General features: G+C 41.1%; 2 protein-coding genes across 7 annotated transcripts in view; both read right to left on the bottom strand.

Moving 5' to 3' along the window:
• SERGEF (secretion regulating guanine nucleotide exchange factor) overlaps positions 1–7,834 on the bottom strand; it is a 162,376-nt gene extending 154,542 nt beyond the window's left edge. For 5 of the 6 annotated variants that reach the window (XM_057418151.1, XM_057418153.1, XM_057418154.1 and 2 more), the window contains exons 1-7: positions 7,759–7,834; positions 6,055–6,193; positions 5,190–5,345; positions 4,766–4,860; positions 3,360–3,420; positions 1,850–1,963; positions 1,491–1,553 (exon numbers count right to left, since the gene is read on the bottom strand). In XM_057418151.1, the coding sequence (XP_057274134.1) occupies positions 1,491–1,553; positions 1,850–1,963; positions 3,360–3,420; positions 4,766–4,860; positions 5,190–5,345; positions 6,055–6,193; positions 7,759–7,782 (652 nt within the window). In that variant the 5' untranslated portion in view covers positions 7,783–7,834. The remainder of the gene's footprint in view (positions 1–1,490; positions 1,554–1,849; positions 1,964–3,359; positions 3,421–4,765; positions 4,861–5,189; positions 5,346–6,054; positions 6,194–7,758) is intronic. The other variant, XM_057418152.1, reaches the window with a different exon arrangement.
• A 958-nt stretch (positions 7,835–8,792) lies between these two features.
• TPH1 (tryptophan hydroxylase 1) lies at positions 8,793–23,279 on the bottom strand. The gene is made up of 11 exons (XM_057418146.1): positions 23,201–23,279; positions 19,528–19,665; positions 18,370–18,553; positions 16,893–16,993; positions 16,206–16,273; positions 14,514–14,710; positions 13,904–14,039; positions 12,770–12,896; positions 11,673–11,768; positions 10,990–11,123; positions 8,793–10,681 (listed from the first exon to the last, which is right to left on the bottom strand). Exons 1-11 carry the CDS (start codon positions 23,267–23,269, stop codon positions 10,507–10,509), a joined length of 1,425 nt encoding a protein of 474 aa, XP_057274129.1. The 5' UTR covers positions 23,270–23,279; the 3' UTR covers positions 8,793–10,506.
• Positions 23,280–27,171: the final 3,892 nt, after the last annotated feature.

Raw genomic sequence — 27,171 nt, 5'->3', positions numbered from 1 at the left:
AGAGTACCATTCCCTTTATTTTTTCCTCCGAAACAAAAAAAAAAGGAATCCTTTAAAAAGGATAACAGATCTTCTCAAAAAGATCCTTTTCAGGAACCGCCACTCATATTTGCAACAACCCACTTCAACAGATGTGTCAAACCCTGCCTGACCGCAGGTGTTTGGTATCCTACCAGCAGGTGGCTCATGGAGCAGAGCCAAAGTAAATGCATCACAGCGTGAGATTCCCAGAAAAAAATCCCCACTTTACACCCTGCAGTACTGTATCTGCTTTACCATATCATCTATCCTTAAAATATAAAGTATTTTAACCAATAACAAGTATTACTCATGATGAAGGGCAGCAATAGCATCACATTATTAAAGTCTCTGGCACTTGCTCTGTTCATCTTGGTCACCCTGCTGTCCAATATACTGCTCTCTTGAATAAAAAGAGAAAGCATTAAAGAATTATCTTTATTTAGGGTACTAATTAGCTAAAGAAGATTCTATTTGTCCTTATAATCTTCACTAATCACATACACACTCTGCATCACAGAATTCAATATAATTTACATCTTGGAACATCAACCCATACAACTAAACCTCTGTAGATCAGCATAAGCAAATACTCGCAGTGCTTCTTGAATGACAACAAAGGTACCAGATGGCTGCCTATTTGCTAAGAACTTGTTCCTATGAAGTCTGGTGAAGTCTTGTCTTCATAAGGTTCAATATGTTTTCCACATTTCAAAACCGTAAGGTTACAGAAGGAAAAGCTATTCTGTTTCCCCTTTTCCTTATCTACAACAACAACACAAATCTTTATTAGACTTTCATTACTGGATACTCAATACTCCAGCATGGAAGTACTGCCAAAAGATCAAAGAACAAATGATAGACATTATGGAAGTGCTTAAGTGATTAAAGCAACTTCCTACTGCTTTAAATAAGCCTTGTGCTCTCACACTGCTTTACACAGATTTGCTCAGTTACATTAGAGCCACCTAAGACAGTTCTGGCTATTTCACGCCCTTGCACAGCACAGTCCTATGCAGAGGCATTACCTCATGTAAAAGAAGGATAGCCACAGCAGTCCTTCTTGGAACAACCACTTAAGCTTTCTCCATGCACAAAGGGCTGCACTGGTTCCAGTGCTCAACCATCCAGAGTTATCCAACTGCAGCTCCAGAGACTTACCCAAGCATGTACTTCCACAAATCCTTTCAGAGTTTCTAATCATTAAGTATGAGCCCAGACCTTTACTTACTCATTAGGGCTAAGTCCAATCTCAAGAAGAAACACACAGAACTCAGATAATTCAAAACATGAATTTAAAAAAAAAAAAATAATAAAGTTCTCAGAATCCAAAGCTATTGCAAAACAATTAACCAGCACTAATGAGGCCAGAGCAACTTTTACCAGTCTAACCAAAAGCAAAAAACATTTCCAAAGCACACAAACCTTTACAGGCGGAGACGAGGACTTCCACTTCTGTACCTAACGCCTACCTGTGAGCGACACTGAATCATAGGACCCTGCAGCAACTGCCTTCACCTTTACATCTTCCAGACCTAAAGAAAAATTAGTCTCAAAATCTGTAGAGCAGGTATCATTTTATGCATAGACATGCATACAACAGGATGACAATGAATTTTATAACAAGAGCCTCTGCTTTTTACCCATAGACATTGCAAGTCTCTACCATTTTCCCCCATAGATTATGATCTCATACGCTCATTCTATCCTTCAAATACTTCACTATATGTTTAGAACACCAGGCAGCTTTATTATAAAAGGATGCTGTATATCACTCAAATTATATTTCTGCTCTATCCACCTTTGCAAAGGAATATGGTTCCTGGATTACCTGTTACTTCACAAGGTTCCTTTGCTGTCAAGAACAGGGGGAGGATTTTCCCTTGGTGTGCACGCTTTGCCCGAGATGCCATGCCAGTTCCCCACTGAAGCACTAAACCACTCTCTTTCCAGAATAAACACAGATAGAGGAGATTAAAATACATCAGTGACTAACAAAAGCACTTAAATCACTAATTAGCTTTAAAGGTACATTAACTTCATTTTTACTGATTCAAACTGCACTTTAAAAGACCTTTATGCCAAAAACCATAAAGATAACCCTGGTGATGTCATCAAGCAACAAATAGTTCTAGTCTCATTATACCAATATTTTACTCTCCTAAGACCAAGAGAATACTAAGCAATCTGTCTCAGCTCTGAGGTCTGTATTAGGACATTAGTGAGGCCTCAGTAACAGAAATCCCATAGCTGTAGCACCTCAGGAATTTACTAGTATAAGCTCAGTAGAGAGCTTTACTAGTATAAGCTGTAAGTAGAGAATTTACTAGTATAATGCACTTTCTCTGCCCTTTTCTTTCTTCATGCTTATTTGTTTGGGCAGTCCAGCACACTGAGGGCATGAAGTCACTTTTCTCCTCAGGAAAATCTGACCTAGAGCTCTGAATCAAGATGTTCACTGAGCGCAGAGCTCAAGGAAGCTTAATCCCCTTAATTCATACAAGAATCAGACATCCCACTCTTCTTCCAAGCATCTCTTTTAATCTCCAGCTAGATTCCACTACCTGGAATCCATACTGAAGTTCATACAGAACTACAACCAAATAAAAGAGTGCACATAGTTTGTTGCTCCACAAGTTTAACACAACCATGCATATTGGAAGGATTTGATTTCTACAGTTTTTCCATAAACAAACTCCAAGAACAGCAGGAGAAATATTTAGAAGTTATGACTGGCCCAAGTATACACACAGCAGTAAGAGAGTCAGAAGACCAAATTTCTCAAGGTGTGAAATTAACTGAGTAGAGCCTCTCCCTCCCCCCCAAGTTTCATTGTTGCCATTTTTCCGGGTGTCAGTTTCAAATACACCATTAAAAAGGCCACATTTCATTTGCAGCTCCATTTTGAAACAACTTACACAAACCAAATCCATTATTTTGCATTTCATAACAAATTCAAAATCCTCAGAAGATACTTTGATGGACCAGAAAATATTTTTTCCAGAAAAAGCCTCCTTATGTGATTTTGTTTCCGAACAGGACAAAAGAAATCAGGAAGTATTCCACCCATCAGAAAATTAACTTGTTAATAAAGCATTACTCTGAGGTACTGAAGAGCAGTTCTTCACCACCAATTTCCACAAAGATGATTCTAGGATGTTTATTATTCATGTTAATTTGTGCCAAAATCTTAGTAAAAGACTTTCAGGAGTATTTTTGTTGTAATAGTTTAAAAGAAGCTAAAATAAATTTCATCTTCTTTCCCTCCCTCTCCTCCTCCAAGCCATTAAAACTCCATTTCATTTGTTAATAAAATTATATTAAAACTATTACGTATTTACCTGTAGCAACAAGGGCATGTCTCAGTCCTGCAGCAACATCCACCACTTTCTCTTTGAGAGACTACTCAAAGAAAAATAGAAGAAAAAAAAAAGTATTTTAGTTGCTTTTTGCATTTAGTGCCTCTTGTCACAATGCATATCAACATTTTGTATCATAATGGAAGTACATTTTGGCCAACAAAAAGTAGTGGGAATATCTTCCAATAAATAAATAAGCCAAGCAAAGCAACTGTATGTACAGCTTTTGTGGCAATAAATAAAAAGCCACAGTAAATACCTTCACATAAAAGAAGGAACCTTGGCAATACAAGTAAGTTTATTTCTTAATTTTAACTCAGTGTTCCTCAAGAATTACACCAAAACATCCACAGCAAGTACTGGTCACAAGTGTCTACAGATACCACCACCTATATGCAAGAAAAACATGAGTCAGAGTCCAATCTTCAGAATTTACAACTGAAGGTACTGAACAATGGAGAAATTAGCATCTACTTTGCCCATTCTATTTCCTTGGAAGCTGATATTGTTCGGTAAATAATGGAAGTCAGCTAAGAAGCAAGTCAATGTACTTGTCAATTCCTTTATATGTAAACTAAACATCATTTTAATCTCAAAAGTGATAAAATTAATGTTTATTCTCTTAAGTCTAGTTTTCCGGCAGCTACATACACATTATTATTATTTTGGGGGTGACCAAGCTTATTTTTAATCTAACAGCTTTTTATAGCCAAGAAATAATACTACAGTCCTCATTTTGGGGGAAGAAACTCTGATAGTTATAAATGCACTCAATAAACCAAACACATACTTAACAGAACTGCTGCACAAGAAGCACAAAAGCAATAGATAAAAGAATTGGCATAGCTAACTCTGCTGAACTCCACAGTACAAGCTGGTTTTTTTTCAGGGTGCATTACTGTTTTGCTTTGAACTACTGAGCATAGAACTCCAACAAGGTACAGTGAAGGTACATACCCTTTAAGTAGCAAAACATATCTAGTATCTTACAAACTTGAGACAAAAGTTAGAGAAAATTTGCAGTTTCACTACCTGTAGTATCACTTTACATCACCTGAGCATCAGATTAATTCTGCAGATGTTATCAAAATACATTATGAAACATTAGAATCCCTAGTGAAAAAGACAACTTTATTAGAAGTAGGTAACTTCATACAATAAGAAAAGCCATTTCTGGCTTATAAGCCATTTCTGGCAATAAGAAAAGGTCACTTCTGGATCAATGATCACCTTTGGTCTTTTTTTTAAATTTATTGTAACAGATAGGCTTTATAAAAAATAGTTGAAGAGTCTATCTTAAAGCCCACTGACATCAGATGGCCTTTGTAGGTTGCTGGAAGCAATATAAAGTACAGAGCTCTGAAGCACAATTCCTTTCAAATCTTTACCTCAATCTTTTGTGGAATCAAGCAGGGACCTGAAATTTGAGGAACTCCCAACTGTCCAAAAGAGTTAGATCCACAGGACAGAACTAGACCAGATCCTGTAAATGAAGTGTTAGGGCCAAATCAGTAAAGCTGAGAGCAAAAGCTAAGCACTCCAACATTACAACAAGCAAAATATCTCAGTCAAGTAACTCAGAAAAAGTACTTAACATGTCCCATTCCAAAGCCCCATAGACTTCTGGTCTTACACACCATGTTCAGCAAAGGTCTGAAGTTCACTGGGATACAAGGAACATGGATGGAGTAGCTCTGTTTGCAAGGCAAAACATGTGAGTGCTAGTGGGTCACACAAGCAACAGCAATGTGGAACTTTCAGTGTGCTCTCTACATGAAGATGTTTCTTCAGCTCTTAGAAAGTCAGATTTACCTACTAACATGATTGTGAAATCCCAGCCACAGGCAACTTGTTTTACACAAAATCCAGTCAGGGCAGTGCACAAAGTAAACCGTAGTACATTTTCTTTGTGATTCAATCCCAACTGCCCATCTTTGTTATGGCCACATACAAAGAGCTCTCCCGCACCTGAAAATAAAAATACATAAATAAATTAAATTCATGTTCCACTGCACAAACTAAAAATACAAGTGTACATCCATGATATCCTGTCATAAATAATGCCAGTGATTATGTGTCATTTTAGGCACTGCAATCATGCAAAAAGAAGCAGTTACTTCTGATGCATCAGAACCATCTCTGAATAAGTATGACTATGAAGAGTTGGGTTTGTCAAGGAAAACAATCCATACAGTAAGGCACCTCTCACTAAGATGCATGATGCGCTTTTTTACCACATTGATACCTGTCAGTATCCTTTCTTTCCCATACTTAGCTATGGCATACAGCAGAAACTTGCCAAGACCAGATGCTATCTTGTGCTCCTTACCTTACAACTTCTCAAAACTTAGTAACATCCCACTTGACTCCTCTCTCCCACCTCCCATCCTCAACACAGAAAAACTGGCTACTTTGTATGAAAAGCTGTTATATGAAAGAGCTTAAGAAACAGTCCTCACATAGCCATAAAATGACCACACAAGATGAGCAAAACGGGAATTTCCCCATTGAGCTAATTGGCACAGGAGGAACCTGTTTTGCAGCTAAGAATGATTACTTGCTCAGAAATAGTGCTCAGATAGGTGAAAGCACCAAACCTTGTTTTGTGAAAGCAACAGGGAAAGAGACAAAAACGCGTTTGGAAGTCACACACTCCATGCAATTGCAATGTTTTTACCAGTGATAACTGCAGAATGTCCCCCTCCTCCAGTAACACTTTTAATGTCTTGACATTTGCAGGAAACATCTCTCAATGCCTGAGGTACCAGCACATCCTCTTTATGACCAAGACCAAGTTGTCCATAGCTGTTCGCACCCTTCAAATGCACACAGAAGAACAATACATTTTTTTTTAAAGTTAACAAAAAAGGTACACATCTGCTCCTAAGAGCAAATGAGGGGTATGTCACCAGGTAACCTGTCAGTATCTGCTCCTGAAAATCCCCCCAAATGGAAAACTTCTTTCTTGCTGCTGTCATACAGGACGCCCAGAACTAGAGCCCAGGACCATCCCAACTTTTCTGCCATTAAGGCTGCCCCTCCAACCCCAGAATTTTAAGAAACATATTGGAATATGTCCTGGTAAGCCTTCAACTGCAGATGATCAGTTACTAAGGATGAAAGCCTCATTACCAGGATGATTACCACCTGTTTAACATTCCTGATTCCCACTCATCACTAAAATCTTATTCATGCCAATGCTTTCTGGCAATCCACCTCCAAATGATTAGGAAGACATGCTACCTTGTTCTGGAGCCCAAACAAGTAAAGCAGAAACACCTACCCCTCAGAAACTAAGTCTTTCAAACGGTCAAAATGAAAATACACCAATTATAAAAAATTTATAAGTACAAAATTATAGCCACTAAACAAATCATAGAAAGCCACCACAGACAACCTGGTAAGGTGTTGTGGAAATTCTTAGCCAAATTAAGCTCTGTGAAGTGGCCAGCAGTTTTAACAGCAACCTTCATTCACAAAGGTGGATTCAGTAACCTTCCTAGCCCACACACTACAGTAACAGCAAAACTCAACACCCACATTGCTCCCAGCTGGTGATTCCCAAGGGATGCAGCACCTGGTGTATCTTGAAAAGACACATTTAGCAATAAATGTTTTGTACCTACAGAAACGATGATATCTTTGACAAAAGCATGAGGCTGCTCTCCTCAGCCCGCAGTTAACAGGTGGATGAGATGTCAGGATCTGAGCTCAACAGGCAGATCAAGTTGTTCTCTCACTGTCACTACTGGTGGTAGACTGTTTTAGAGCATGTTACTACTTAACAGTCATAATTCTTTTCAGATGGCATGTTACAAGCTCTCATTTCAGCCTATAACTCACAATGAATGTTCAAGTCTTCAAAAGCAGGCAAGCTGAGATAAGGTGCAGAAAGAAAACAGGTGCCTGAGGAACTGAGAGACACACACGCCTATCCCAGCGCCAGCATACCAATCTCCATTTACCCTTCCAAGACTGATGGGTTACTACCAAACATGCTTACCGCAGAGCCAAACGCTCTTGAAGCCAAACGCGCGTCCACCCGTCCCTCATACCTCAGCGGCGGCAGCAGGTTGCGAGCACCGCCCGGGCTCCCAGAGCACAGTCCGAGGCACGTCCCAGCCCCGGCCGGACAAGCCGCGGGGCTCCCAACTCTCAGCTGCCGCGGGAAGCGCGGCGAGGGCGACCCACCATCACTTTACTGTTTTCGGGGAGGGGGGACCTTAGACCGCCAGTGCCCCGGCAAGCGAGGAGAGCGCGGGCCAACAGCAGCGCGCACGGCCCCGACCCCGCAGCAGCCCAAGGGAGGGCGAGCGAGCAGCAGCCCTTCAGCGTCGGTACCTAGCGGCCGCGAAGCAGAACGTGCCGAGCGCCCACTTACCCACGTAAAAAGCCGGGGCTCCATGGGGCCGTCGGCTCCCGGCCCTTCCCGCCACGCAGCGGGCCGGGCAGGAAGAGGCTGGACTGGGGCGGGCTCCGGGGAGGCCCCGCCTCACATAGGGCCAGCGCGTCCCGGGGGCCTGTGTGGAGCGGCGGCGCCCGTCGAGGTGGTCTGCCTGGAATGGGGGGTTCTCAGAGCCCTCGGGAACGTTTAGAGCCGGCTGTGGCGAACAGCTGCCGTCTTGATGGCCTCCCCGGTCTCCAGCTCGCTCTACCCCTCTAGTACGCTCCAGCTTTGGCTGCTGCCCGCACGAAGAACTCCCCAAAGCCCAAGCGCCTGGACCGGCCAGCGCTGACAGAGCCCCACGGATGGCGGGGCCACCCGCCGGCGTCGGCGCCTGAAAACGCTTCCTCAGTGCTCACCCGTTTGAGCGGGGAAAAAAGACTAAAGCTTTAAAAAATGAGAGGAAAACAAATTAATCCTCAGCCAAATCTATGCCTTTCTGAATGGAATTAAGGCACGTGTGGAATTTGTGAACCACAGTATAAAACATACAAACCCTTGGTCAGAAGTGCTTTGTGTTTATTGCTACAGTGCTGAAGGGGGTTTTGCTTATAATAATTAACTCATTTATTTCATTGACATTTACAGCCTCCACCCTAGTTTAAAATACATTATTACTGCTCTATATTGCTAGATGGTTTGGATGTGTGAAGTCAAACACAGGTGTTGTTAATGTTGCAGAAATGCATCTTCTCTGTATTACTTAAAGCAGTTTACCTTTTTTTTTTTGCTACACAAGTGCAAATAAAGATACAATAACTTTCTCCAAAGCATTCAAAATTAGGCGCTAATTTATCAAGTATAAGGTTTTCTACTTAAAATATATACACTGTTCAAAGATTTGAAGTAACACAGATCTACGTGTCTTTCAACAACAAAACAATCCCAATGTTTTTTAGAATGCAGCTGAATATTAACTGTTACCACAGAAGCAGACAAAACAGATCCTCCTACTACTCGTGTAGAGACAAAGCTCCTATAAACTGTTTTAAAGTCTAATGTAAGCCATGAATGCTGTAGACCATATTTCTACATCTTGTTCTTTTTAAGAGTTACATGTGTTAACAGACACAGGAAAAAAAGTAACCTAGACTCGATTTAAACAGTGAATATACTTGGACCAGTGATTGCTTATGGAACAGATGTGGCCTGCTAGAAAGTGTACAAAACTTGAACTGATTTCCAAGCATAGAGGTTCATGAAAGTCCTTTCAAGTTCTCAAAATCCTGGACTAGCACTTACAGCGTAGTCAAGATTTCAGCCCATTTTCCCAGCAACCTTCACAGCTGCAAATTCTGGATTTCCTGATACGCCTATGAAGAATCAGTGCTTAGCTTGCTATTTAATACACCCTTCACATCACAGGTCTTCCATTCAAAGGTATTATATCCTGTACACATACTTATTTCCATCAGCAGGGTCAGCAGAAACAGTAGCTGGCACAGCTTTGTGCAGCTGTTCACAGCTTTGTGCACCTGAAACAGTGGGGCCCTAAAAACTGTGAAGTTTGCTACTATGGGATACAGGCAATTCAGAAGGACACTGCTTCCCACCACTTGTAAAGTGCTCTGTGGAATTAGATATACTTTCTGCTACAAGGTAGATTGTTACTACATTCATAGCCACACAATGCCTGTGAAATTCTTGGGCTTTTACAATTTCTGTGAAATGCTTGGGCTTTTCAGTTATCATTTGCTTGATAGGGAATGAAGGTGTTCTGGTTTAAAGAAGAAACGGAACACATCTTTGACTCTGCAGGTCAATGAAGTGACTAAGCAATCAAGAAGATACTTATTCTTACAAAAGGCAGACTAGGCTATGAACTCCGGCCGTCATTTCAAACTCTGGTGTTATTTTAGAATCAATGAAATTATTTTTAATATTAAATTGTAATTTGGAAATAGTTTGTGCTAAGTCAGTACCTGATGGTATTTTTTGCTAAATTAATTCAATCAAAAAAAAAGGGCAAATTATATTTCTGTAATGAAAGATCTTCCCTCAGGTGCAATATCAAGGACAGCAATAAAAATCCTGGCTCTCTGAGCCAACAGTAAATATCCCAAAATAAACAGGCTTAGGATTTCATGCAACAGCTCTGTATCTCTGCCTTACATTAGAAGCATCTGCAATTCTTTGGGGGCAAGAACAATCCCTCTAAATGCAAGATTCAATCCCTCAATTTTATCATGGTGAACCTCCAGCTGTTTGTGTTCTGATGTCTGCGTCTTAATCATTCAAGTTTTAAACTTAGTACCACAGACTTAGAAGCACTGATTACTATAGCTTCTATGCTACAAAGCCTGCAATGCTATAAAATTAGTATTATAGTACTAGAGTCAGAAACTGACTTTTTCTCTGTGGCAAATCACTCTATTATTGTCTCATAAGCTACTTTCTGCACCATCTGATCCTAGCCTTGATCCACAGACCACACTTTTTTTTCCAGTCTAGCAATTTCTCTCCTCCCCACCAGCTTCTCAAAGGCAACTCCAGGCCTTTTTTATCCAAGGGGGAGGGAGGAATACATTCTGTAAGGGACTCTACACAGAGAAACAAGGTAAAGTTATTATCCTTATGGGCCATTCACCCTTCCATTTGTAAATGAGAGAGTTCTACCCATTACATGCCTAAAAATAAAACAATAGGGAAAATAAAGAGTGCAGCACCACACTGCTGACAGGAATGTTAAACTTCCAGCTGCTTGCCCATCTTGCTAAGGGCATCACTGACAACGTCCAGCTCATGACGTAGCTCATTCACCACGCTGGCAATGCTTTTCGTGTCTTTCAGGATCTGCACACTTTGAGTATATGGATTGTACTTCACACCAAATGGACGCTTGATGGTTTTTGCAAACTCCCTATTCAAGTAAAAAAATACAGGGAGTTATAAACAAAACACAAATGCATCCCCTGTATGCAGTCAGGATCAATAATCACTTTTCTAAACTATTTACTTTCTTATAAATAGTTGTTATATAGTTCATTATCTTTCCCACCCAGTACATGGAAGACCAAGCAAATGCTAATCTCAGCTTTCTAACCCCATGAAAATTAGTCATAAAACTGTAATAAGAATAGAAGGGTTTGGTGCTGCTACTGAGAAATGCACAAAATCAAAACCCGCTTTTATAAACAGGGAAAAAAAAAAAAAAAAAAAAATCAGTACCTCATCTTTTCCTTTGCTTCTTCAAAACTTTCAGAAACAAAGTAAACCTCCTGGAAAGTTGTTATGAGGCATTCTTGCTTGCAGGTGACCTTTGGATCAAAAGGCTTGACTTTGGCACCACCAGAGAGTGAGTGCTGGTATCATGTGTTACCATGTGTCAGAGGAACATCACCACCCAAAGAATCCATGAGGAAGACGACATGAAGTACAATGAATAGAAAAAGATTAAGTGAGACCATATTTAGTGCATTACATCTTAAACTTTTTATCTCTAGATGAACATTGATTAAAGCTTAAAAAAATTAGTATCTCTGAAGGTCCATATTCTGCCAATCTGGGTCAAAAAAGAGATTCCTCAGACACAAGGCTCATCTGTAAACAACAGCAATATTTTCAGAATCTGTTTAAACCAGGAGAGCTTTATTCTGAAAATAGTTACTGGGAAACTTATGTTAAGAAATACCAGTCATCTAGTGCTTCCTGCAAAAGACATGGGAGCTACTCAGCATAAATCCAAAAGCAGACTGTCCAATAAGTATTGCCACAGAGAATTTTCTTAATGTCTAGTAAGTATCTAGGAGTTTACAAAATAATGATTTTTAGAATTATACTTCATTAAAAAAAGAGAAAACAGTGACAATAATAATCAAACGAAAAGATAAGTAAGCAGTAGATATTCTTACCCTGAGTTCACTAATCGAAGAAAGCAAGCCAGCCCCATAAACTCGTAGCTGTCCCTCTTGCTTGCACAAGCCAAACTCTACAGTGAAGAAGTAGCACTGAAACAGAGAAGGGAGTAAAACAATTCAGCTTTCAACAGAGATGCTGTGGTGAACTAGACTGGGGCACTTCTATTTACAGGTAGTATCAAACAGTTGCAAATATCAGACAGTCATCACTCAGTTATCCTTCTCAGATGTTCTCAGAGGGAAGTCAGAAGATAGAAAGTTGAAGAACCATTGGACTGCATGTTTCTCATAAGAAAGATTGATATTACAGGTCACCCTGGTCAGCTAGAAGCTGTTAATATCAGTAGGAACATGGAGGTGTAAATCTGTTTTGAGAAATATGGTCATGACATGGCAGCTTCAGCTTAAAAGAAACACTGGATAAAAAGGATCTCTGAGTAAGTGAAAACATCAGCCCACTACAATATCTTTCTCTTTTGCTTAGTGGCCTATAAAGAAGCTTAGTTTGCCTGGATTTCTGCAGGTATATGAGGAAAAACACTGTTTTCATAGATGGCTTAGTTCTGCTCCCAGTGAATATATATAACCAGCATCAATTATTTTTCATCTAAATAAGGAAATTAGATGAATTTACATTATTTCAGTTTCTTGACTGAGAAGTATCTAATGCTAGCACACACCACATTCAGTGAAAACACTGTATCATTTCAATTCATTCTACATATTAAAGAAATAAATTACTCTTAAAATCATTGAATCATGTTCCTAGCAGTAAGAAGATTTTGTTTGGAAGAAACTGACCATAGAATTTCAACCTATAAGAAGTGATCTACCACCAGAAGTTGCACACTTACTTGACAGCCAAGTGAATAAAAATACCAGTCATAGCAATCTTAAAATGTTTGGTTTTTTGTTTTTCCTGGCATGGAAATTTGTTACATGGTCTAAAAGCTGAGGACCAGTGAAACCCATAGTTCTAGTAGCTGGTGAGGCTAACATTGACATGAAGCTCCAAACATATTTGATGGAGTGGGATCAGCCTAGTAAAGCACAAAGCTTTCAATGGGATCACAGGGCACTCAAATACTCACTGTTGCCAGTTTTTGAACAGCCTCGTCTGATGCCCCGAGTGATGCAAGACCAATTTCCTGGGAGAACTGAGCAAAACTGGGTTCAGCCAAAAGAGGGACATGACCTAGGAGCTCATGGCAGGTATCACTGGAAAAAGAAACAAATAAGTCTCATGACCTGTCTTTGTGGCTCTGTGAAAAAGCAGCACCACTGAACAGATACAATGTCTTGCATTAAACTATTTAATATCCAAAGACAGAAAAGTGTCAATCACATTTAGCTGAAAGCAGCAGAATGCATTTTCTTCATAGCAGCTGGTACAGTGCTGTGCTTTGGCTTTAGTATGACAATAACACAGATAACACACCAGCGTTTTAATTGTTGCTAAGTAGCACTTACCCTAAGTCAAGGACTTCTCAGTTTTTCATGGTCTGCCAGTGAAGCTGGGAGGGAGGGCAGCCAGGACAGCTGACCCAAACTAGCCAAAAGGGTATTCCATACCACAACATGTCATGCCCAGTATATGAACTGGGGAATCTGGCAGGAAGGGGCTGATCTCTGTTTAGGGATGGGCTGGGCATCAGTCAGCAGATGATGAGCAATTGTATTGTGTGTCACGTTTTTTGAGTTTTACTCCTCTCTCTCTTGATTTCTTATTATCATTACTATTGTTGTTATTATTATTACATTTTACTTCAATTATTAAACTGTTCCTAACTCAACCCACAGGTTTTTACCTTTTTTCCAATTCTCTTCCCCATCTCACTGGGGGAGAGTGAGTGAGCAAGCACCTACATGCCAGCAGGTCAAACTAACTCTGCATAATCTATACATAAACTTGAATTTTCAAATGAAGCCATCTAAAATTAAGACCAGAGCTCTGCATTTATAAGGAGTGTATATTTAACTCTGCGCACAATGACATCACTAAGAGCTCTCCAATAACATGCTGTACTTCTGAAAATCCTGTACTTATGAAGGTGGCACTTGAGCATACTAAAACTTCATTACATTCAGCGTGAAGGCTGAGTCTTCAGCACCTTAAAAATAAGTTTTCTTGCTGGTGCTTCTTGAATGGCTTTTAAGTAGCTTGGCTCTGGGCAGCAAGATTCAAAACTCACTCTCAAATTCTCCCCTAGGATTAAATGACTCACGGTTCTGGTGTATAGAGAGGGTCCGAGCTGTGTCTAACATATTGAGTGCAGTGAAAAACTCTGAATGCTAATCCTGCCAAGAAGTCTCTGGGTGACAGATATCCAGCAACAGGGCGGATGATGAAACCTGTGCGCTCTGAAAAGGAACAGAGAAATTGCACATTACTGTTGAATTGCAGTGTTGTCACCTTTCCTGCTACAACTGAGGTGAAAGCTACACCACTTCCTTGGCTCAAGAGCATCTGGGAAAATTAGACACAATTAGAAAAATCTGGCCTAAGCTTGGGAGTGACCAACATTTAGTAAAAATATCCCTACCTCTGTGTCAGTGGATTTCCTACAGTTTCATACCTAGAGCAAACGCAGTACAGCTGGGTGTCTCTTTAGCCAACCATAACAGTCTCTTAAGAGGTAGCATTGCCCTCAAATGTCACCATTTATATATATTCAAGATGCAATACATTAAAACACAGGTGGCCAAAAGGCTTCTTAAAGGACCAGAATGAATACAAGCAAAAGAGACCAAGGGTGTTTTCTTGTGCCCATGAAATAGCAGCATGATTTGCAATGGACGTTAGTTCTTTTTTGTGCAAGAAAATTAGCATGTTACCTTTCAGGAAGCGGGACACATCTTCTAGCTGGGGTATATTGTCTTCCCTGTACCCACAGTATTTGGTGAGCAAGGGTAAGTTTTTAAGATACTCTCTGCAGGCATGAGTTGGGTAAAGCTTGTTAAGCTCTCGGTAGACAGTCCCCCAGGTCTTGATCTCCTCTTCGGTGAATTCAATCTTGGGAATTGGGTCACCACTACAAGGAGAAGAGGAAGAAATTATATTCCTTGCTAAATGGCTAATGACTCATTTACCTACTATTAACATCTATACAGCTGCAACACCTGGTCAAGGTACATTAGACACCGTCAAATACAGAGTGACATCTGGTCTATGCCCTTTAAGGCTTTTAGTCTAAGGGCTTGCCTTCTTTCCCACCTAAACCAACTGACAGGAATCTTTACATTGACCTCAGTGGAGCCTGAAAACTTTGATTCTATAAATAGTCTTTTAGGTGTTTAATACTAAGACTAACCTTTAAAATACCTGCATAGCCTTTACAGCTTCAGAAGCTGAGAACACATCCTTTTCCCTGTTGGACTTCTCTGGCTGCAGTTACTTTCCATTACCTTTTTGATTTGTTTTAGAAAGAGAATTCCCTAAATAATTAACACATTGCTTGGAAGCAGCTACAATTACACAGTATGTAAAAGTCATACTATGCAGAGGAGATAAGCGTTTGTCTGAACATATTAATTGTACTCCATCTTTCCTATTTAGCCCATGAGATCTTGACTAACGTGGATTAGAGCAAGGGTGTGACCTAAAGCTCACTGAAAGCCATGGGAGTGTTACCCTGAGCTTCCACTGCCAGCCAGGTAACCAGTATGGCAAATGCTTGCCCAAGCAAATTTCTGTTAGCAGTATATTGACGGTAACCACCTCTGTGCTGTGGTAACCAGTTAATACACAGTGCAGTAGAGCTCTAGATACACACCATTTCTAGGTATTTTCCAGTTGAGCAACTTGACATCTTAATTCAAGAAGGCAACAGCAACTTGAAAATCATGTTTAGAAAGAATTTATAGCACAGGGCTATGAAAATCTTACTGCTTTAAGAACTCCTTCCCCCATCTCTAAAAGACAGAAGTTCTTTAAGTTTTTGGGTTTGTTTTTTTCACAGAAAACTTCTTATCTGCACATCACAGACACTAGTTTGAACAAGGAAAGAAAATTAAAGTATTAACATTTTCCAGAGAGTTTACACTCAGTGGTCAATGGGCTATATACTGGGGTTTGCCTCCCCTCCCTCTCTTTTGTAAAGAACAGTCTGCTCTAGTCAAGTCAGTACATCCTGGCGCAGACAGCTGTGCATCATGCCTTGTCCACCCTCTTCCTTTGTTGCACCCATTTCCAGAAAAGTGGGGAGGGACCACAGAATCCAAATGTTCCACACTGCAGGAAGCCCTCATTGGCACTGCTGCCCATCTGAGTATCAGCCCTGCTGCAGATGCCGCAACAGTCAAGCGGCTGTGGCCCCAGACTGATCAGGCCTGGGGAGCTGTAAGATGGCCTAGATCTACCTTTTAATCTTGTCTTATATCTAACTTCATTTCACCCCCTTGACTCCAATTCCCAAGACAAGCATGTCTCAGTAAGATCTGAGCCCAGGAAAGGTGAGCTCTCAACAGTCCACTCTGCTATTATCTCAAGGCACCCAGAAGGCTTATTGTGGAAGAAGTCAAGCTTACTGTTTGTAGTGCATAGCGAGGTCTGCAAAATACTTTCGCCTCTTACGATAGACATTGTCTTTGAAACCCTGGTGGAGGGAAGGAGAGAAACGAAGTTAAATGAGTTTCCAAGCAGTAGTAAATAAATTAATTTAAAACAAGACACTTGAAAACCTCATAGCTGTAGTCTGAAATGTTTAGTAACCGTGAACTAAGCAAATACTCCAGCTCAAATTAAGAATTATATATAACTATATATTCAGTAGACAATAATTCATTTTAGTCACATCACTATTTATATAAACTATGTTACTTGCTTGATAATTCTAAATTACAGGACAAAGTTCCCATTTGCACTGCCCAAGTCCCAGTTTGTTTGCTCCAATTATAGTGAGAAAGTAAGAGAAGGAACCAAGCCTGCCTCACAATGGCTTTTTTAATTTATTTATTTATTATTTGTGACTACTCTGGGCCCAGACTTGAAGCCCTCCAGTCCTTGCACATGCGAGCCTTGCAGAAAGGCATGGGAGCTGAATTCAGTGACGGCCTAAGAGAAAAAACCATGAAACCCCAAAGAGAAGGTGCTGAGACCCACAGAGGTGCCGTTGAGGGGAAGGAGAGGGAGAAGGAAAAGCTGCTATTTTATAAGTAAGGTCTACAAAGTACATTTTCACTATAAATTGGTTTTAGGGAAGAAAAAATACTCACTGGATGGTCAGCATCCAAATCGGAACCATACATCAGCACTCGGTTTGCACACTTATCCAAATCTGAGATCTTCTTTGGAAACCAGGGAACATTCTCCATGTCTAGAGAATGCATGGAATCCACAAGGTTATTAATAACGCCAAGTATAATGTGGGAGGAAATGCTACTTTCAAGTATGGCTATGGTGGTTACAGGCTAAATCTATAAATTAAAAGCACATGAATAAGACAAGGGAGTCTACTGCCTATCTGGCACCAGCCTACAGCTCACACTTCCTCCTCTGTCACTGCCAGAGTCTGCCTACAGAGCACATCCAGCTCCAAAGCGTCCAGGGAAAGGAAACAGTTAATATGGGGTTTCTGCGGCCCTGAACTGTTATTACTGTTAGAGTAGCATCTAGAGGCTTCTACTGAGACAAGGCCTCCTTGTGCACACTGTTGTGAATCTTCTAGGGTACAAAGTGCACGAAGAAACAGAAAAGTGATTTGCCTGTGGTACCTGAACAGAGTGGTAGCAGCTTGAGTCCTCCCATCCTGCTTGACTGACCAGGGGAAATAAACATTGCTCATGGTGATGTACCTCAGAAGCATTTGGCTTTGCTAAGGGGTTTGTGGGGGAAGAGGAAGAGCAGGAGGCCCTGCAGCCTTAGAGAGGTACTTCATTACAGTTTTGCTACTGACTACTTTTACTTTTTTAAGCCTAAGAGTTTTTAGCCAAGCTCTAGGCAGAGCAGTTAATATGCTGTTTTTCTCCTCTGTGCTCTTCAGAAAGGACAAAGAGAATGTTTAGATTGAAATTACTTAGGGCCTAAGTAAGCCATTTTTACTCAAGAACCCCAGTTTTCACTTTCCCCTACCTACCAGCCTGTGCCAAGCACAATGGCTGACAAATACATGGGTCTGACTTCCAGCTGCCCTGAACCTTAGGCATATCTTTAACTAGAAGCACAGGCAAAGATATGAAGCATCCCAAAGTTAAAAGGCACCTCTTCCACACTAATGTAAGTAACTGATTATGATGAAAAGTGATTAAAAAAAAAAACAAACAAACTAGAGCTAAATGAGGAAATTGCAGAATCCATCTCCCACTCTCACCAGTGTCTGAACTGAACTGGGATCTGCCAGTATTATACCTCTGTGATCATGGTGTACAGTCCCTACATGCAGGCCTGTGCAGGTGCAGGAACTTCCTAGTGATACCAGCTGTGCTGTACTGTGAAGAGACAGAAGCACAGCTAACAATTTGCACCCAGGTGTCACCTAGGAATACACCCTGGAACAGCCTGTATTCTTAAGCGACACCAGCCAATGCAACCCTGCCCATGTAAACTAAACTATACTCATTCACAACCCAGAAGCGTAAACCTGGTACCTACGGATTGAAAACACTACACAAATGCAGTCATGGACACTACAAAAAAATTTCCAACTAACACACCGAGAAGTGCATTTTCATCAGAACTGCCTTTTGTACTTACCATCTTCCTGGACATTGAAGTGCTCTGTTGGGTTCATAGAGACAACATTGACATGGGATTTCAGGAGCTGGAAGATCTCATTCAGCTGTTCACTGTTACTGTCACAGTCCACAAAGATCTCAAACTCAGAATTTCGTCTCTTGGACTTCCGTGACTCAATGTGTACCAGATTGACATGCTTCTCCTGTTTTGCAAGAAACAGTGTTTTCTAACAAACTAAAAATAACTGTCTGAAAACTAAAACTTGGGTTTTTTTCAAAATAATATTCTACTGCTAGAGACTACTCACCACCTTTGTGAAGCTATTTTAGTTAATTGGATCTCTTGGTAGCAGTTTGCTTATTGGAGGGGGGCTAGTTTGATTTTAAAAAGCTTTTCATACAGAAGAAAGTGACAGAGAACCTGTATTCTTTCAATTTCACTTATATTCAGGAAGCACAGAAAGACACAGTCAGGAAGTTTAAATTCATAGACCTTTTTCTTTCATTGCTCCCATAGGAAGCTGATTAGCAACTGGGTCTGGGGAAATTCACCAAATGCCAATCAAGTCACCATATAATTATCTCACAAGCAAGCAATGGACTTAAAAGCAGTAGTTTTCAGGGCGTAAATTTTATTTGAAAAATTATTTAATCATATGTCTTATATCAGGAACACAGAGAAAACCTGAGGCTAAGACATGCAGGGCCAGAAGACAGAGCACTGTGGCACTGTGCATATTCCTTGTACCTACCTGCCCAGCAGTCAAAGGGGTGCAGTTGTGCCACTGCATCTCCTCTATCACCCTCCGTCTGGCTAGGCAGGGTGACATGGGCACTGGCCTCACCCCAGCACAGGTCAGCACCCCAAGTGTCTACCTGCCATCAGCGGGAGCTTCAGTCCTGCCTTTTATATGCAGTAGAACCAATGAGTGCCAACCCTCTTTTCATGAGGCGAAAAGACGAAACTGTCTTTAGTCAGTGCAGATGGTACATTTTGTGAAGGATTTTAGCCAACCAGCATCTAATTTCCAATGCATAAATTTGCCTTCATGGGTGATTTTGGGTACATAGTGGGAGCCAGGATAGGAATCACATCCTTAATAAATGGATGTAATTCATTCTAATGTGTTCCAAAACTATCCTTGAAATTTAATAATACAGAGCAGGTGGTACCTACCTGAAAGAGTTTTAATGCTTTCACAAGACCTCCAACTTCATTCTTCAAGGAAAAAATGATGGCTGTTCTTCCTCTTTCAGATGCATGGTCTTCATTCTCTTTATTATCTTCAATCATCACATAATTTGATTTATTTAACTAAATGCAAACAAACAAAAAGATTTTTCTGAATGGCTAGTAGTGCAAAAAGTGTAAAGTTTTACATTTCAGTTTGTCTTGGGATAATATTGTGCTCTGACTGATCAACCACGAAAGGAAAGGTACCCATTAAATCTTTACACAATAACACTAGACACACATGGACTATGTGAGAGCTGAGGTTGAAATACTGAGATTTCTTCAGTTGAATGATTTTATAGACATCTTTAGACATCCTCTAGGAAGCAGAAAATGTTTTCAAAGCATAGCTTATAACTAGCATTGGTACTGAGGGGGGAGCTGTAAGATACCAGCAGAAATAAGAAGTTGAACAAAATACTTGTTGGCAAATGCAATGAAAATTAGTAAAGCAAAAAATCCAAAACCCACTGAATATAGACAGGAAAAGCTGGATCAGGATTTAGTGGATCACAATTGAAAAGTCATTGCCTTTCTCCCACTGTGTAACCGTAAAGCACTATTTTACAGAGAAAGGAGACAAAACCTAAGGAGTTAGTGTTGTGCTGACCAGAATCTGTTGGCTATAAAGATCAGCCACAAGTGAGCTATTCCATCTGTCAGGGCCCTTAATTCACACACCAAACTCTTATAAATCACCCAAATCACACACTAAAATTTTCAGGCATCCAACACTATAGGACCTTGTGGTTTTGTACCTTATTAGTGATCACAGTCCTGACTGTGTGGAAACCAGTGGGTATCACAGATCATATTCTTAGCTACTTGTAGCCAGGCCACAAATAGAAGTAACATTGAAACAATTAAGAATGTAAAAAATGCAAAGTAAAATAAAAATACAAAGCTTAGAAGCAGAGGCTGTGTCTCATAAGTATTCAAACCTTGCAAAAAGAAACAAAAAAGGTGAAGTTTCTGAAGGAGTCAGTAAGAAAAAGAAAAATGAAGGTACATTATTGCTATTTGGAATTATTTTTTGGTTTGACACAGCTTTTCAGGATATGATTATCTGGTGACATTTTCAGAAAATGGAAAGAGCAAAAATCAAAATGCAATCAAAATGCAGCAGTTCCACTGATTCCCTTCTATAGCCTCTCCAATTTTAACCTCCTTAAAATGAATAATGCTGAACAACTGAGTATTTCTATCTATAATAGATAAGTTTAAAAACAAAAAACAGATTTTACCAAAATGCTCCCATAAGAAGGTAATCTGCCTAACAAAACAATTAAATTGATTTTAAGTCAAGTGATTTACAAGGCAGATATTTGATGCTGCTCTAAGAAAGGTTTCAAGCAGGTTACTAGGTGTGAGCTCTTGGGGTGCCAAGGTGGTATCCTATGGCAGAGGTCTTGCTCCAAGCCTACTGATGCTGATTTAGAAATATCTGTATTTCTGACTGGGTCCCCACCTAGAACAAGCTGTCACTATATAATGAGCCTGGATGACTGTGTCAGTCCATCACACTGTTTCTGATCCTGCAAAGCCACTGATCTCTATCAGATTGACTCCAGACATAAAATTCTCTGCTGAAAGTATGCAATAGAGCCCAATCCAGCTTCTGCTGAAGAGCCTGTGGGTCTCACAGCTTGCTCAGTGAGTGTCAGATCATGATCACAAGAGCCAGGAACTGGCACTGAGCAAGGGTGCTCCAAGCAGAAAAGAAAAAGCTATTAACTCTACAATTACTTATAGGATATTGGTTGTTTTCTCAAGTGCAGAGATTGCCATTTGTATGAGCCAAATCCTATTAAGATGTTACTGCTGTAGAAGCAGCTGGATGCAAAGAAGCCTCCATTAGAAATGGAGCCTGTTGATAGCCTGTTTGGCTATTTCATATATATACAGCTTATATGCAGCATGTTGGCTTGATTCCACACTCAGGATCATTGACTTAGGACAAGCTCAGCTTATGAGACTTGACATAGTTGCCATGCAATGTCATATGGTGCACAGCCAGGACAAACTACATGCACTGTAGACTAATGTTCTTTCTTTGTATTTTGCTAGTTCAATTAACACCATGGTGACAGCTTTTATGAATATGTTTAAGAGAACAATAAAGAAAACAGAACTCAATAAGTTCTTCTTACATTAAGTTCTAAAAATGATCCCTAATTTAGGAATTTGAAAAAGAGAAATTCAGATGCCTACAGCACCAAATGCACACCACTTGAATCTTTGACTTACACAACAATAAGCTTGTGCTTCCAATTAAAAAATAAACTGAAAACAAGTCTGCATTAACATAGCAACCATTCTGGTGCAAGACAAGGGGAAACAGTAATACAAAACCAATTCCTCTCCTTAACAGCTGCACCTTCACTGTCATTTTATTCTGTATCTGTAACTCAGCTCTAATCAACTCTGACACTCTTCCTTTCCAGGGTAACACATTTGAGCTTTTTGGAGGGTGAAGGAAGCATTGATGCTTGCTATTAATGATGCAATTCATTAACTGATTTGTCATCAACCTGGCTCAAGTCTTAATGAAAGTACACAAACACAGGGATACTCTAGAGCCCTTATTTAGATAGATACCTAGGTGTCCTCTGGTTAAAGATTGCTCCTTCAGAGCCCATAGCAATTAACTTCCCTTTCTCCACCTCCCCAGAGAACATTCTGTTAGACAGATATTTGAGGGTATTTTTGATATTCAAATATCAAATATGCTCAAATTATTTTATTATCAAATAAAAATATTTGATCATATTTTGTGCTTTAATTCGTTATATTAATGGATAGCCAAGACCTAAAGTTATCTAAACATACTTGTTTAAAGGAAATTATGTTACAGCTATAAATTGAAGACCAAAAAATATTTTTAAAAATGTGTTTGATACAGATTGCCATTAATTGTACTTGATAAAAAGTCTCAACAGGCATTTTATATCCTCCTCCCTCTCTTACTTTCTGCTTACTTTCTCACTGTCCTTCTGACACACTTCTTAGTAGGGAAGGATGAAGACATGATCTTGAGTAACAACATCTAGATGTCACATTACAGGGAAATTTTTCAACCATACCAAAGGCCCTCCTTAGATTTAGCTCTCAGACACCAAACCTAAAGCTGTGCTGAACAGTTTATTTGGCTTCCAAAGATCCGAGGAATATGGCTAAACAACCTCTTGTGAAACTTCACTCCGGTACGTCAGTGTTCTTGTTTCCACAAGGGCTTTTGCTGGCTTTATGAACTGCATGGTATCAGTAACTGCACCCAACACGTAAGATCTAATTTATCTGATTTTTGTCTGATGTACTATATATATTCCCCCTGTAACATGAAATAATCCCATAGTGGATTTTTCTGGGCTGTATCACACTCTCTGTCTCCTAAACAATGATACACCAGAAGTTACTTTTGTTCTGCCTTAATTTCATCTACTCGCATTTGAATTCTACCACTTTCTTTTCCCCGATCTGTCCAGAAACGGCAGCATCATCAGCCCCATCCCAACCGCAGCGGCACTGAGCACTCGAGCGATGCCAGAGGAGCAGCATCTCAGGGCAATTATCAGTTAACCGGGCCCAGAGATCTCCCCTTACCCCCGAAACTCACCTGGCCGGCGGCCTCCCGCGGACACAGGGCCGCCTCCAGAGAGCCGCCGCGGCGGGGAGCAGAGTGCATGGCCGGGCCGGGACGGCACCAGGACCGGCACGGCAGGAAACGGCTCCGGCACCTGCTTTATGGAGGGAGCGAGGGCCGCCCCTAATAGCCCTCCGCGAGGGGGTGGGAGGCGGTGGGCGGGGGAATCGCTGCCCGACCCTGCCCTCCGAGTAACCCCCGCTGAAAGGTGTTCAAGCACTGTTCACAGAAAAGGAATTCTTAGATGCAACCACCTACCAGCTCTGCATCCCCCCAAAACCCCGCACAGAGGTGCTTCCCCTCTTGAGTTACCCCTCCTTGGTCGTCTGAATGAGGAATATTGGGGGGGGGCGGGGGGGCAGAGGAGACTAGCTTTTTGTGGGTAACATTGTGGGTGTTGCAGCTAACACGAATTTGCCCCCCATGGGGCTGAGGAGTGAGGATTTGGATGGAGGGAGCCTGACTACCTTCATCGTGTTCACACAGCCTCCTCCCAGCACCTGTCCTCCCTCCTCAGTGAATTGATATGTGCCCTGCCCCTGGGAAAAGGAAGGCAAACTGAAGTCAATGAGAGGTGGCGAGGGCTGGGTCTGCAGCAGAGGGTAAATAAGCAAACGTATCTATGAGGAATCAGCAGCTCAGACTCTATGAGGCTACCAAAGCACATACTACAGGACATAGTCTCAAACAGAAACATGGACGAGAGATGTACTGAGTTCTTAACTAAAATTAACAGTGCATTTGTTGCTGTGAAAATAAATTGCAACACATTACCTTTCTTAAAAACTCCTGCTTGTACAAGAAGAATAACTACATTTCAATCAGCAGGAAAACATATATTTGCATATCCTGTATATAATTATTTACTCTATAGCTCTAGACAGATGTCTGTATTTTAGAAACTATTCTGGTTTTCAGACTTCAATAAGCCTGGTCCTCACTGTCTCCTCTCAGGTCAGACTTGGTAACATTAAGATAAGGCGATTTGTGATACACAGCAGGAGAAGCCAAAATGTTCCCCAGGAACATAATCCCTTGGAGGCTTCTAAGCATTTGGGGGAGGTGAGACTGATTATTTTTTGGCTGTCCAAAACCAAAGACTGATCTTTCTTTACGTTCCTTACAAACCTATCTTTCAAAGAAATGCTCAAAGGCGGCAATGACTAGTTTTAACCTAATTTACTCAAGTGTCTGAAAAATCTGCAGTATTTCTCTCTTCAGTGCCTAAAATCTTGAAACCTTGAATACAGCTAGATCTCTTATTCCCAAATGATAAATTACACTGATTTGGCCAATATCCAGGCTAACATCTAACTGAGGCAAACACAGTCACACTTGTACTGACTGACATCTCCAATGATGTCAGTGTCTTCCATCTTCCTAGATGAGATGGAACTTCAAACAATCCTGTTTCTAAGAGGACTGAGGGTGATTAGCTAGCTCTGCCCTTCAGTCACAGCACAGGATTGAAAGAGCATGGCTGTAAGCGATGACATAGCTGGAAAAGCCAGTTTGTTCCAGTTTGCTAATGGGATATATTTCATGAACAGATACTTCAGTTTTCCCTTCATAAGGAAAATGCAGTATTTATTCACTATATGTCTTAGCTTGACAACAGGCATTGCACTTCCTTCTTGCAGAACAGATCTCCCCATCAAACAAACTGACTCAAAAAGCAAACAATTCATAGGGCTTTTACCCAGAATCTTAAGCATACGAGAGCCTGATATTAATAATGAATCTGTAAACATGAACAGAGTAAAATATCTGTGATGCAATATGACTAAATCTGTCAGGTTTCCTAGCTCAAATGCACCAATAACTTATATGTCATTCTGGTTTTAATCCTCTTTTAATTACTGACTAAGGTAGCCCTCTAGAAGCTCTTCTACTGCAGGTAAGCATCTTTTTTTCAGAAATCTGGACTCAGGCTGATTTTCCAGTACTTCCTGATCAGCACATCCTGATAGCAGCCAGGTTGAAATTCCTGTGCTTTTCTTTTCTGTCAAAATGTTGTGCTCATCCTTGATAAAATTTGAAAGAAAATACAAGATATAATTCTGACTGACATTTCCTCAGGCACCAGTTGCGTTCATCAGTTGAGGTCCCTTGCACTGCGAATGAAGGATTATTCTGTTTTTTTACTTTTACTCAAATCTGCTCCTTCCTCGCTTTCAAAGGCTATAACCTTTCACAAGATACATTAGGAAAGCCAGTTTATTCTTGGTGTATAGGTACGGGTTATTCTAGTGTTAAGGATATGGATGTCCTCCCCTACAACCCAAAGGTGTAAAAATGCTCAAAGAAGAGTCAGTCACCCAGGTGCTTCTGACAACCCATTCTGATGCCTCTTCCCGGGAGACAACAGAAGCAGTGGCTCTGTTAGCATCTGCAGCTACCTGAAAACACAAAGCACAGGGAAGGGCACAGGACAGTTTGAGAGGCCACACCGAGACACAAAGCAGTGAGGCTAAACTTAGCAGAAGCACATGAGCTTCATGGCACACAAGAGTCATGAAGGGGATATAAACTGCGCGGCCAGCTATGCTAGATTTAAGGGCACTTCCTACCTCTGAGGCCCCAGTTTGATAAACAGACAGGAGTGTCCCTGCCTCCCTTCCTTGCCCTGTCACATCAAATTTAAGCAGGAGCTTTCTGGAACACTGGTCATCCCTCCCCTCATACCTGACACTGCAGAGCCTGTGGTCAGCTTGGCCTGTAACTGCTGATACAATGTGAGCAGTACAGGAACAGCCAAGGAAATTTAACCTAGTATAAAATTAATTAGTTACATAAACAGATAACCAGGGTGCCCAGAATTTGGGGGAGCAGATTCTCTGGATTAGTAAGAAGTGCTTGTTCACCATAGCCACTGCCCTGTAGTCTAAAAGAGCAGAACCACAATGCATGAACTGACTCAATTACAGTTTCCACTGGGTGCTTGCTGAAGCCTGCTCTGCTGGTCTCTATCTCCTGTGAATCTGCAGATGGCTTTATAGAACTGTTTCATTTTCATCCAGATCAGAGATTTAGGTTTGCGGGGTTTCAGAAAACCATCACTCTGTCATGAGCACAACTGCCGCTTAGGGTTTTCACAGCAGGATACTTCTGCCATCTCCCAAAAGCTGGCAGTCTAATCCTACCATCTAAGAACAGCAACTTGGGCCTCTCACACACAAAAGCGCAATATGGCACAGCAGAACTACTAGCAGTCAGGCACGGAGTGCAATGCAACCAGGACAGCAATGTGCACAGGTGCTACTCCGCTCAACCTGGAAGGAGGCAGCACAAGCAAAGACTGACTCAGAACTGTCACAGACTTGGTTTGCAGAAGCACTGAGGCAAAGATGCCAGAGTTTTCTGGGGGACATCAGAAGTCTACACAGACCCTGAGATGGAAGGTGCTCTGAAGGACAAAGAGACAACCTGGGACCTAACAACACCACAGAGAAAGATAGCCTCTCTATCTCATGAGATAAGGCAATACAGTGGGGATTTTTAAGCCCACAGATTTCTCACATACAGCCTCTCATACAGACAAAGCCCTCCAGACAGATAATCAGCACCTGAGGATCGAGTACAGGTCTGACCCTGCTCAAAAGTGGGTCAAGCTGATCACGTTTTGCAAGACAGCACTTTGCCATATGCAGCTGCCACAGAACCTGTTGCACTGGCACAGGGCAACTGTGATAGCACTCACCATGAAGGCTACAAGAGCTGGCTTTCAGTCACATTACTTCATAATTCCTTGTTAAATGAGTCCTCCTCTTTTCAGCAGCCTCAGGATCCGAGCGAGAGAGTGCTGTCCCATGTTTTCTGGGCCCTTTGCCAGAGTAGCTCCAGGAATGTCAAGCAGCTCCAAAAGAAGCCACAACTTTATTCCTGCCTACCAGGTGCTAACTCAGAAATGACTCCTCTAGGTTTTTTGGGGGGGTTCTGTTTCA

The sequence above is a fragment of the Pezoporus wallicus genome, unplaced genomic scaffold (assembly GCF_028554395.1).
Source record: "Pezoporus wallicus isolate ANWC-B61680 ecotype Strahan unplaced genomic scaffold, APGP_CSIRO_Pwel_v1 contig_2025, whole genome shotgun sequence".
Taxonomy (NCBI): Eukaryota; Metazoa; Chordata; class Aves; order Psittaciformes; family Psittacidae; genus Pezoporus; species Pezoporus wallicus.
This window is presented reverse-complemented; position numbering and strand designations above follow the sequence as displayed.